Source organism: Phaseolus vulgaris, chromosome 1 (genome assembly GCF_000499845.2).
Source record: "Phaseolus vulgaris cultivar G19833 chromosome 1, P. vulgaris v2.0, whole genome shotgun sequence".
Classification (NCBI taxonomy): Eukaryota; Viridiplantae; Streptophyta; class Magnoliopsida; order Fabales; family Fabaceae; genus Phaseolus; species Phaseolus vulgaris.
In genome coordinates, this window is record NC_023759.2 from 8320909 (window position 1) to 8334522 (window position 13614).

General features: G+C 32.8%; 1 protein-coding gene across 2 annotated transcripts; it reads left to right on the forward strand.

Annotated features, from left to right (window-relative positions):
- Positions 1–6665: 6665 nt before the first annotated feature.
- On the forward strand, positions 6666–12545 carry LOC137813469 (putative wall-associated receptor kinase-like 16). 2 transcript variants are annotated; one of them, XM_068615741.1, is made up of 3 exons: positions 6666–7538; positions 7930–8103; positions 8892–10005. In XM_068615741.1, exons 1-3 carry the CDS (start codon positions 6671–6673, stop codon positions 9767–9769), a joined length of 1920 nt encoding a protein of 639 aa, XP_068471842.1. In that variant the 5' UTR covers positions 6666–6670; the 3' UTR covers positions 9770–10005. The 2 variants fall into 2 exon arrangements, with proteins under 2 accessions (XP_068471842.1, XP_068471843.1); XM_068615742.1 differs by lacking the exon at positions 7930–8103 and adding an exon at positions 11216–12545 and having other exon boundaries at positions 6685–7538; positions 9832–10005.
- Positions 12546–13614: the final 1069 nt, after the last annotated feature.

The window sequence follows — 13614 nt, forward strand, 5'->3', positions numbered from 1 at the left end:
CCATTGACTACTTCGGTTTGGCCATCCGTTTGAGGATGACAAGAAGTTAAAAATTGTAGTCTTGTTCCAAGTTTGCCCCATAGAGTTTTCCAAAAGTGGCTTATAAACTTGGGATCTCTATCGGATACTATACTTCTAGGGAGACCATGAAGTCTCACCACTTCTCTAAAGAAGATTCTAGAAATATTTTGAGCATCATCTACCTTGTGGCAAGGAATAAAATGGGACATTTTGCTAAATCGGTCCACTACCACAAAGATAGAGTCATGGCCTCTTGCAGTCCTAGGGAGTCCTAAAATGAAATCCATGCTAATGTCTTCCCAAGGAGCATTTGCTATCGGCAAAGGGGTGTAGAGTCCATGAGGCATTGTTCTAGACTTTGCTTTTAAACATGATATGCATCTAGAACAATGTCTTTGGACATCTTTCCTCATGAGTGGCCAACAAAATTTTGCTTTCAAAAGGTCTAGAGTCTTATCAACTCCAAAATGGCCCATGAGTCCCCCCTCATGTGATTCCTTGACAAGGAGTTTCCTATGTGTGCCTTGGGGAATGCAAAGTTTTCCCTCTTTAAAAAGATATCCCTCGGACACATAGTAACCTCCTTGCGCTTTATGTTGACATTGGGCATAGATGGATGAAAGTTCTTGATCCTCTTGGTAAAGCTCTCTTATGTGATCAAATCCAAGAATTTGGGCACCCAATTTTGAAAAGAGTGTATGCCGCCTTGAAAGAGCATCGGCCACTATATTGGTGCTTCCTTTCTTGTATTTGATTACATAAGGAAATTGTTCAAGAAACTCCATCCATTTAGCATGTCTCTTGTTGAGCTTGTGTTGGCCCTTTAAATATTTTAAAGACTCGTGATCACTATGGATGACAAATTCTTTGGACACAAGGTAGTGTTCCCAAGTCTTTAGGGCTCGCACAAGAGCATAGAACTCTTTATCATAGGTGAGATAGTTGAGGGTGGCACCATGGAGTTTTTCACTAAAATATGCAATGGGGTGTCCACCTTGTAACAATACCGCACCTATGCCTACTCCCGATGCATCACATTCTATCTCAAAAGTTTTGGAAAAATTTGGAAGAGCTAGAATTGGTGCATTGGTGAGTTGAGCTTTTAGCCTTTGGAAGGCTTGCTCATTCTTATCATTCCAACAAAATGCAACATCTTTTTTTACAAGTTCATTCAAAGGAGAAGCTAGACTTGAAAAATTAGGCACAAACCTTCTATAGAAGCTAGCTAACCCATGAAAACTCCTTACATCACATACATTTTGTGGAGTGGGCCACTCTCGGATGACTTTGATTTTCTCGGGGTCAACATGCACCCCCCTTTTGTTGACTATGAAACCTAAGAAAACTACACTATCTACACAAAAGGTGCACTTATCCCTATTGGAAAAAGACTATTTTTCCTAAGCACTAGAAGAACTTCCCTAAGGTGACTTAGATGGTCTTCTAGGGTTTTACTATACACTAGGATATCATCAAAATAAACTACTACATATTTACCTATGCAATCTCTCAAGGTATGATTCATGAGCCTCATGAATGTACTAGGGGCATTAGTGAGCCCAAAGGGCATCACCAACCACTCATATAATCCAAATTTGGTCTTAAAAGCGGTTTTTCACTCATCACCCTCTTTGATTCGAATTTGGTGATATCCACTTTTAAGGTCAATTTTGGAGAATATGGTTGACCCGTGTAATTCATCAAGCCTTGGGATTGGATGCCTATACTTGATGGTGATGTTGTTGATTGCTCGACAATCACAACACATGTGCCATTTTCCATCCTTTTTGGGCACCAACAAGACAGGTACAACACAAGGGCTTAGGCTCTTTTGAACCCAACCCTTCTCCAACAAGTCTTGAACTTGTGATTCTATCTCCTTGGTTTCCTCGGGGTTTGTTCTATAAGCGGGCCTATTTGGTAGGCTTGCCCCCGGAATGAAGTCAATTTGATGTTCTATACCTCTAATGGGAGGGAGTCCAATGGGTCCCTCATTAGAGAATATATCTTCAAATTCACTTAAAAGTTTTTCTATTGGAGGAGGTAGATTCATGAGTTCACTACTTGTGGCAGTGCATGTAAGTGTTCCTTTACAAAAGACTAGGCTTGGTTGTTCAACAAGAAGCAAATTTTCCAAAACGTTTTCAAAAGGCTTTTCTTGTTGAGCATCCTTGTGGGAAGGAACACTCTTCTCCCACGCCTTCCTATCCTTAAGGATTTTATCTTTTTCTAGCGCTCTTTTTTTTTTTATTTTCCTCATCCCTCTTATGTTTCATTTGTATTTGGTCTTTCACCACTTGAGAATGTGGTAAAGGACTAAGTACAAATTTCTTATGCTTGTGGGTGAAGGAAATCTCGTTATTGAGACCATCATGCAAGGTTTTCTTGTCAAATTGCCATGGTCTCCCTAATAAGATGTGGCAAGCTTCCATAGGCACTACATCACATAAAACTTTGTCTTTGTAGTTCCCTATGGAAAACTTGATTTCCACTTGCTTGTCTACACTTAGTTCCCCATTTTCATTAAGCCATTGTAGTTTGTAAGGTTTTGGGTGAGGAACTACTTGTAGATTAAGCTTTTCCACCATTCTAGCACTACAACAATTACAACTAGATCCACTATCCACAACGAGGGAACATATGTTTTCTAAAACATTGCATCTTGTATGGAATATGTTCTCTCTTTATGCAATTACATTCGATTAGTTTCTACAACATTTTGCATTCTATTATTCTCTTCAATTAGTTCCTACATGTTGCATGTATGTATGACGAATATAAAATCGACATAAAAATCGTATGTTTTAACTCTTTTAACTGTTGTAAAAGTGTTTTGTCATTAGTGAATTTCTCTATTCTTTTCTCTTCCTTCTTTTCTCTTCCTAACTATCAATTCTCCTCCAGACATGTAACTTGATAAGGACCTATTCATTTGCTTTAAAGTTAGTGGAAATTAATTTAAACAGGACTGAAATTTAAAATTCAATTAAAATAAAATATGTATCCAAGTTTAACTATTATGTTTTCATCAAAAACATATATCATGATAAGAAAAATGACGAATATTGACTAAGCGGTTAAGTCTCTGCCAAGAATTAACAGATGTAAAATTAAACATATTTAAATTGTTAATAATAAAAAATTGTCATACAATAATATAAAACAATAATAATGGAAATATTTAATTATTTGGTAACCCAGTGGATACATCAATATTTTTTTTCAGCCATCTACATGATAATCTTATGTTAAAAGGTACAGTATTAGTTATAAATATGAACCTAATGGATACATATGTATCCTTTGTCAAAGATCAGAACAAGTCAAAAAGAATTAATCAAATAGATTTATAATATATGCAGTGTATCAACATGTCAATTTCCAATTAAAATAATCATATAAAAGAATTTATCATGGAAAGATGAACATGTGTGTGATGTTTTAACTGTCATGTGTTGACATGTCAAAGTATATATTCTGATAAACCATATGAATGCCAAGTCTCTGGGTACTTTTAAAGCATATGGATGGGAATTTTGTCTTTTTTTTTTATGTTTTCATGTCTACAATTTCTTTAATTCAACTTAAGTTTTATTAGTTTTGTATTTTTTACCTTTGGACCAGGTTTCATTCTTTGGCTATTATGTTTCTTCTCACTTTTATTTATTCTTCATCCACGTTTACGCCATGTGTAAATTTGAAAATAATAAAAAGTAATAGAAACTTGCTCTGCCACAACTATGGTGAAGAATTCATTAAACTTTATAAAACCTTAATAAAGTGAGGCTGCATTTCACTTCCATATTGTTTTTATAACTAATATTTGTTCACGTTGTAATTAGTTACTAAAATTTTAACATAATTAATAGTTATCTTGGTAATTAATAGATATTAATTTAAAAATTATTTATTAATAATATAAATTAATTTAAATATTAACAATTTTTTTAATTTTTAAAATAGTATCTAATTTAGTCAATATATCAATTAATCATTTTTGTTTTAATTTGATGATTTTCTAATAATGTATATGATTAATCATTTGGTTAGTCCAATCTTTAACAACATCTAATGTTTGAATACATGGATTATCATCACCACATGTCTTCTCACTCTCTCTATTAACGAGTTCCATCCATATACAACACTTTTCCTTCTCTACTGTATCTTTTTTCTAGTTATCAACTATCTTTGCAACTTTCACATGGACACCTCCATTTGCAACAATCTTGTATCATTCATGGACTATTATTAGCTTACAATGCTCTCACAAGGACTTGATGGTTATGGTCAAAACGACAAAGACAAAGACAATACTAAAAATTCAACTTTACTTCCTCACGCATCTACCAAACATAACCCTCAAAGAAGACGTAGACGACAAAAAAGAAGAGTACCTTATGGCACGATCTCTCATAAATAAATTATTTCCCTATTGTAATAGTACTAATTATCAATTTTAATTTTAATTTCAATTCCTAACTTACCTCTTATTTTTTATAAATACATAAATAATCAAAACAATAAAATAAACACAAAGTATGTTAACATATTTAGTTTTTTTTTTAAGTTATTGGACTTTGTTAGTTTGGCCCTTTTTAAGACTAATTAAGACATGTTTAATTGTAGTATAAGTAGTAAAAACGTTCAAATTGTGGTAAACATGACCGTGACACCATAATCAATAATCCAAGATTCTTTTATAGCAGACAGTGAAGAGAGAAACTTACTTGTTGAAGATTGCTTAGTATTGGGGATTTCATCCGCAGAGAAGGTGCCGACTTGATTAATTTGAGTGTGAGGGATAGGATCCTCAAGGTTTTGCTAACGCAAAATGTTGGTCAGGAATTGGCACTGCTGTGATGTAAGTTGAATCCCCTTTACATCCTATTCTTTAGGAAAAAACTCAAAAAAAGTGTCAGTAGTAATCATATTATTGGTTTGGGATTTAGGGTTGAAATCTTCACTTTGGCTCAACTAAAGACGTGGACGTGGCTTACCAGCAAAGAGAATCTAACTGAATTTACATACACCCGCTGGTGCATAAATCCTACAGAATGTATGAAATCTATCCGGAAGAGAAGATGAAGAAGGAGGGGTTTGTTTTAATAGGAAGAAGTCTCGTAAATTACAGCTGTAAACTTTTTTAGTTTTGTTGTCGTGATGTTTCTGAGATTAGTGCTACTAATGCTCTTAGAGAGCTAGTAGTTAGTTGTTTGCAGATCCAACTGAAGTCACGGCAAAGGCGATTCAAAGCTTGTTTATGGTTGAAAGATATGATGAATGTTCTGCTAGGCAAAAATCTGACCTATAAGCCCATGTCCAAATATTGTCAATGCTGGTCAACGTTATGCAGTTTCTTGCACGTTTTGTGTGGTTAGTTGACCAGCTATTGGTGCTTAAAAGATGAGGATGTGCGAAGATTTTTGTAGCTTTTGGAAGTAGACTAGCAGCAGAGGTCGTGCCTCACTTTGACAATAAAATGTAGTGCACAAGGTTTGGTATTGCTGCAATGGGTAGGGAGCTAGCTAGATTTCAAGTTTTTAGATTGTTAAAATTCTAGTGGCTAGATAGCCATCAAGTTTTTGGTTTGCTGTTTTTTGCAAAACCAATTTTGTTTGGGTAGGGGCTACTTAAATAGTTTAAGATTCTTGAGTTAAGTGGTGTGTCACTTAATCTTGATTTGCTTTGTTGATTTTTATTCTATTAATTCATTGCTGATAAAAAAAAGTAATTATATTATTGGTTTGGAATGTCCAATTGGTGAATTTGTAGCCAGGAGGAAACCCATACTTTTTATAAAAATAGCTTTGATACCATATTACAAAGTGAACTTTAAGCCTAACTCAACCCCATAAAACCGACTCATGAGGTGAGGTTTGCACCCACTTATATATAATCAATTGTCCTCATCTCTAATCGATGTGAGATCTCCAACAAAGTAATAAAAAAAATATATATATATAAATACATAAAATAAACAATTTAACTTTCATATGTTAAAGTTAATCAGAAAACATTTATATAAACACATGCACTTCCAAACTTCATCATTTAAAAGAAAAAAATACAAACAATAATGAAGCAAGTCGTGTTACCCTCATAAATACCAACAACACTAAACTCGAGACTTCCTGGCATGACTTTAGCTAAAGTTCCATAATAGAAGGTTTTCCTCCCTGCATAACTTCAGCTTCAACCCTAACTTCATTTTAATCGTGTCATGTCTTTATTTATAATTTTTTTTAAAAATCAGATAATTAAATTAAACAAAGTCGTGTTTGTATACCATCAACATGAAAGTCGTTGTGGGAAAACAAGACTTCAATTAGATAATCAAATATGAGGTTGAACTTATATTTATAAAAGACAACTTAAAATAGGTTTCTTTCAGTAATATCAAACCAATGCATTATTTTCGTAAATTTTCTCCACTTGTATTTAAAATCCATGTAAAAACTCATTCTTTCCTAAATTTTTATTTTTAATTTAGGTTAATTAGTGTTATGTTTTTTATAATGTAAGACAAATTTTTTATTTTGAAATTATTATAGCCGTAACTCTATGAAAGAGCTGGCCCGGTCAATCTATATTCCTCTCTTAGCTATAAATAGAATCGAAAGTGGTATTGAGCACATATATAACAAGAATGAGAATTAAGGAGACGCAAAAGCATCTGACCAGACTGACCGTGCTGTTACTGATGGCTTTAGCAGCAGCCAGCCAAGCCCTGCCCGGCTGCCAGGACTCCTGCGGAAGTGTTTCATCAATTCCGTATCCATTTGGCATCGGCAATTCATCGGTCACCGGTCATAACTGTTTTCAGGAGAAAGAATTGGAGCTTACATGCAGAAACTCAACCTTATATCGCGGCCAAGGTAACGCCCAAATTATTAACATAAGCCTCGCTGGTAAAATAGACATGCTCATGTTCATCTCCAAGGTTTGCAAAAACGAATCGCAAGGTAACCGCCCCAGTCTCAGATCACCGGCTTTCACAATTTCTAGTGAAGACAACAAGTTCGTAAGCGTAGGGTGCGACACTTACGGCTATCTCAACAGTTTTCGCAACGGTACAACATCTTCAACGGGGTGCTTGACGAGATGCGACAGCTTAGAGAGCGTTGAAAGCATGCAGAGAAGCGGAAACTGTCCGGGCATAGGGTGTTGCCAGGTCGACATTCCTCCTGGGATGAAGAATATTAGCTTGCGAGCATACAGCTTCAACAATTTCAATTCCACTTCCGATTTCAACAAGTGTGGATACTCCTTTGTGGTAAAAAATGGCAACTACAGTTTCTCCGTCGATCATTTGAAGGGCATCAACTTCACTATGGCACCCATGGTCATGGATTGGAGTGTAGGAAACGACACGTGCGACGCTTCTATGCATACAGCAGATTATGCATGCAAGAGTGCTAATAGCTCCTGTGAGAACTCGCCCAATGAATATGGTTACCGATGCAAATGTAATCCAGGCTTTGAGGGAAACCCATACCTTCTCCATGGTTGCCAAGGTAATTCATTCATTTATCAGTTCATTATGATAACATTGATTCTACATTCAGACAAATTTAAGACGTTTTCTGAACTAAAATTAACTTACAATTTTTTCTCAACCTATCCTAATCAACCCAAATGACTCATTTTGAATATGCTAATTTTTAATACAATAAAGATGGTCACGTCACCTCAGTGTGCTCAAACAGCTGGCCATTGAAATATATATAGCATGACGGGTTGACTTATAAGTCTCTTTAGTGATTTCATGAATGACATAATAAGTTATATTATAATTAGAATCAAACGAAAGGTACTCATTAGTTTAAGCAATTTTTTTCCTAGAAAATGGATTAGGGAGTTTCTTACGGCGTGCTTTTGAACTGGTCATTTATGTGGCCTTTGTAGACTTTCCGGAGTGTACAAGGAATAAACACAATTGCGATAGTGAAGATCATTGTATAGAAACTTCTGGCTCTTTTGAATGTTTCTGTCCTGACGGACTAATCGGAAATGGGACAAAAGAAGGCGGAGGATGCCACCCAAAGCAGAAGGCTGATCCATTTATCAAGATCGTCATTGGTAACCAAATTATAATTTCGTTTCAGTTTTCTTTTTCTTCCCTTAAGCCACTAATATTTCAATTGCACAAGCCTTGGTGATATTTTCACAATCTAATTTTTTAATATTACTTTCCCATAACTTATTTTGTTCATTTTTTATTCAATAATTTAATTTATATTTTTATTAGATATTCTAATATTAAAAGATAGTTATCATTCTGTTCTCTTAACAAAATGGTTATTCAATACAAAATTAATAAAATAAGTTGTGTGATTATATAAAAATGAATTACAAAAGAAACACTTATTTAACAATCAATATTTAATAGTTTAATTGTTTTTACTTAAAATATTAATATATTTTTTTGTAAAGACAATGTTTGTGCCGACAAGCTTGCTAACTTAAGTTTTATTCATAGAAAACAATTCCATTGATATAAAAAGGTTCCATGTAATCTCTTCTTAGAATTCTTTATTAATAGATATAGATTACTTAAGTATCGTTTTTCTTATATTTTATTTTATGAGCTTTGGCATAGTCCCCATATTTGCTTGGAATTTTTTTTCTTTTTTTTTCATAATACTTTTTTCATATGATGACAAATGATTGTTAAAATTTAAGGTGTGAGTTTAGCTAAGATGTCAAGTTTTATAATGTTGCATAACACATGGTAGTTTTTATAAAAAAAAATGTTTTAGTGTTTAAGTATATCAAACTATTATATTTTATAAAAAAAAGTTGGATTGTTAAAATATCATTATTGTATTTTATAATTACTTTATTCATATTTATATTTTTGGTAACAGATGCAGGTGTAGGATTAATTGCTCTGTTTATAGGAGTTTCTTGGCTATACTTGATGTACCAGAAAAGGAAAGTCCTCAAATTAAAGGAGAAGTTCTTTCAGCAGAATGGAGGCATCATTCTGAGGCAACAACTCTCCACTAGGGAAGACTCATCTCAGTCCGCTACAATTTTCAGTGCAGAGCAACTTAAGAAAGCCACCAACAATTTTGATGAGAGCTTAATCATCGGTAAAGGAGGTTATGGTACAGTTTTCAAAGGACTTCTCTCAAATAACAAAGTTGTTGCTATCAAGAAGTCCAAAATAGTGGATCAGAGTCAGGTGGAGCAATTCATTAATGAGGTTATTATACTCTCACAAATTAATCATAGAAATGTGGTCAAACTCTTGGGATGTTGTCTAGAGATAGAAGTTCCCTTACTGGTTTATGAATTTGTTAACAATGGTACCCTTTTTGATTATCTACATAACCAAGGAGAGGTGGTTAATGTGTCTTGGAAAACGCGTCTAAGGATAGCTACAGAGACAGCTGCAGCTTTGTCATATCTACACTCGGCAGCTTCCATACCCATCATCCACAGAGATGTGAAGACTGCAAATATACTCTTGGATGAAACTTACACTGCCAAAGTGTCTGACTTTGGAGCTTCTAGATTGGTTCCTCTTGACCAAACTGAAATAGCCACAATTGTGCAAGGAACCTTTGGGTATTTAGACCCAGAGTACATGCAATCAAGCCAGTTGACTGAAAAGAGTGATGTCTATAGCTTTGGGGTAGTGCTTGTAGAACTGCTAACAGGCGAGAAACCTTTCTGTTTTAACAGGGCAGAAGAGAAACGAAGTCTCACGGTTCACTTTCTATGTAGCCTTTTTCATTGAAAATGAATTAGGGAGTTTCTTACGGCGTGCTTTTGAACTGATTATTTGTGTGGCCTTTATAGACATTCCGGAGTGTGCACGTAACCAACACAATTGCGATAGTGAAGATCATTGTATAGAAACTTCTGGCTCTTTTGAATGTTTCTGTCCTGACGGACTAATCGGAAATGGGACAAAAGAAGGCGGAGGATGCCACCCAAAGCAGAAGGCTGATCCATTTATCAAGATCGTCATTGGTAACCAAATTATAATTTCGTTTCAGTTTTCTTTTTCTTCCCTTAAGCCACTAATATTTTAATTGCACAAGCAAGCACAATCTAATTTTCTAATATAACTCTACAATAACTAAAACTAACTTATGAGTAAGTCATTTATAGTTTTCACTTATAAATTATGATGATGAATTATAGTCTATTACTGTGGACGACAATTGTTTTAATAATCAATACATATTTTTTTATATAATATAATTGTTTAATAGGTTAGAGAAGGGTATAAGCGATTATTATTGTAATTGCGCCTATATCTTTTTCTTGTATGGTCTTTCTCTTAGACTATGTTTGTAGTCAAAACCGCAATTTATGGACCATTATAGGCAACGATTTTGTTCATAATCTGCGCCTATAGTAATTCATAAACTACAGTTATGATGATTTTTTTTAGTTCAATTTGTTTTATGCATTTCCTCCTCTTAATTAATCTTTTCATTTAAAAAATCTTGTCCAGATATGCAATAATATTATAAATAACCACATACACATTTTTCAAAACAATCAAATCATTCACATCCACGAATATATGTTCCTATTTACTCTTATATATAAATCTATATATTATTCATTAACTGGAGTTATAGAATCTAATGATGTATGTGGCCTAAGCATTCCTCACATAGTCCATTGCTTCTGAATTTAATTGTTGAGCTCCATAAAATACTACAACACAAAATATGTTTTAATTAGTATTAAAATATAAAGAATAACTTAAATATTGTTACGTGCTCCGAACTTCCTTTAATGCCAAGTTTTATAATGGTATTCATGCTTTGCATAACATTGTAAATACACTCATACCCTCTTGATTGTTTATTACACTACAATTCAATATTAATTAAAAGTTAATTTTAAGATTTTGACAAACAATTCTACATGTCAGTTTTTGACAATTTGCATAATCAACTTAAAACCTTTAAGTCTGCTATATCCACGTCATTCCATCATTAAAAAAAACTTGTTATAAAAAAATATAAAGCAAACACTTAGTTAACAATCAATATATTAATAGTTTAATTGTTTTTAAAATATATATATATATTATTAAATTATTAAAGTGAATGATAAAGTAATTTTTTAAGGATATCAAACCATTATATTTTATAAAAAAATAGGGTTGTATTATTATCGTATTTTATAATTACTTTATTCATATTCATACTTTTGGTAACAGGTGCAGGTGTAGGATTAATTGCTCTGTTTATAGGGGTTTCTTGGTTGTACTTGATATACCAGAAAAGGAAAGTCCTTAAATTAAAGGAGAAGTTCTTTCAGCAGAATGGAGGCATCATTCTGAGACAACAACTCTCCACTAGGGAAGACTCATCTCAGTCCACTACAATTTTCAGTGCAGAGCAACTTAAGAAAGCCACCAACAATTTTGATGAGAGCTTAATCATAGGTAAAGGAGGTTATGGTACAGTTTTCAAAGGACTTCTCTCAAATAACAAAGTTGTTGCTATTAAGAAGTCAAAAATAGTGGATCAGAGCCAGGTGGAGCAATTCATTAATGAGGTCATTATACTCTCACAAATTAATCACAAGAACGTGGTCAAACTCTTGGGATGTTGCCTAGAGACAGAAGTTCCCTTACTAGTTTATGAATTTGTTAACAATGGCACCCTTTTTGATTATCTACATAAACAAGGAGAGGTGGTCAATGTGTCTTGGAAAACGCGTCTAAGAATAGCTACAGAGACAGCTGCAGCTCTGTCATATCTACACTCAGCAGCTTCCATACCCATCATCCATAGAGATGTGAAGACTGCAAACATACTCTTGGATGAAACTTACATTGCCAAAGTGTCTGACTTTGGAGCTTCAAGATTGGTTCCTCTTGACCAAACTGAAATAGCCACAATTGTGCAGGGAACCTTTGGGTATTTAGACCCAGAGTACATGCAATCAAGCCAGTTGACTGAAAAGAGTGATGTCTATAGCTTTGGGGTAGTGCTTGTAGAACTGCTAACAGGCGAGAAACCTTTCTGTTTTAACAGGGCAGAAGAGAAACGAAGTCTCACGGTTCACTTTCTATGTAGCTTGAAAGAGGATCGTTTATTTGATGTTCTTCAGGTGGGTATTTTGGATGAAGAAAACAAGCAAGAGCTTATGGAGGTTGCTATTCTTGCTGCTAGGTGCCTGAGACTTACAGGGGAGGAAAGGCCTAGCATGAAGGAAGTGGCAATGGAATTAGAGGGAATAAAGCTTACAGAGAAACACCCTTGGATCAATACAAGCAAAAACTTTTTGGAGGGTCAATACTTGCTTCATGAGGCACAAAGCTCCCATGAGCATGGTGATAGTAGTAGTGCCCAACAAAATACTGGATATGATAGCTTGAGAGCACTTGAATTAATTGACATTGGTAATGGAAGATGATCAACGCTCACGGCAGAACAACATGTAGTTCCACTTCAGTTTATTTCAATAAACAAACATATTTCTACAATCATTATTTCATGTAGTTAGCATGGTTATAAATGAATTATGTTTGATATTTCCTGTAACATATTTCTACCTTTTTTGCCAAATTACTTTTGTCCATTTTTTTTGACTCGTTTTAACATCTTTGTTCCTTTTTTTCATTTACTTTTATCTGCAAGAGAAAACAAGGTGAAACATAATTTTGATTCGAAAATTGCTTACAAATGTATTAGTAGTTAGACGAGATTGAATGTCTTATTCGAAGGCAAATCTTTTTAGTGACTAAACAACCTTTAACCACTACACCACACAAGTTCTTTTGTCATATTATGATTTTTATTATACTTATTATTATTATTTTTATTATTAATAATACAAATATTACTAATATTATTAATAAAAATATAAAAAAAACAATAAAAAAAATTGAAAAATATAATAAAAAATATTATTGTGTTAAATATAAATAAATTTATTAACTACAGTAAATAATATTAATAATATTAACTATATTTAATAATATTTATATTATGAATAACATTAATAATATAAATGATATTAATAATAGTTATATTATGAATAATATTAATAATATTAATAATATTAATTATATTAATTATATTAATAATACTTATATTATGAATAATATTAATAATATAAATTATATTAATATTAATAATATTTATATTTTGAATAATATAAATATTATTAATATTATTAATATCATTTTTATTATTTATATTATTAATATTTTTAATATTATTAAATATTGTTAATATTATTAAATATTGTTAATATTATTAAATATTTTTAATATTATTAATATTATTAAATATTGTTAATATTATTAATATTATTTAGTATAGTTAATAAATTTATTTATATTTAACACAATAACATTTTCTATTATATTTTTCAATTTTTTTTCTTGTTTTTATTTATATTTTAATTAATGATATTTATATTATTAATAATAATAAGTATAATAAAAATCATAATATGATAAAAGAACTTAAGTGGTGTATTGGTTAATGCTTCTCTGGTCACTGAAGGGAATTTTCCGTATGTAATTGTTGAACAAGATGCTTTGATGTCTCCAAATCCAAAAGGAAAGTTTGATGACCTTGCTGCTGGGTGTGTGTGTGTTGT

Coding starts and splice junctions, on each gene's coding strand:
- LOC137813469 (XM_068615742.1), top strand. CDS start 6,725: ATGGCTTTAGCAGCAGCCAGCCAAGCCCTGCCCGGCTGCCAGGACTCC. Junction 7,539..9,831: donor CCTTCTCCATGGTTGCCAAG/GTAATTCATTCA, acceptor TGGCCTTTATAG/ACATTCCGGAGTGTGCACGT. Junction 10,006..11,215: donor ATTTATCAAGATCGTCATTG/GTAACCAAATTA, acceptor TTTTGGTAACAG/GTGCAGGTGTAGGATTAATT.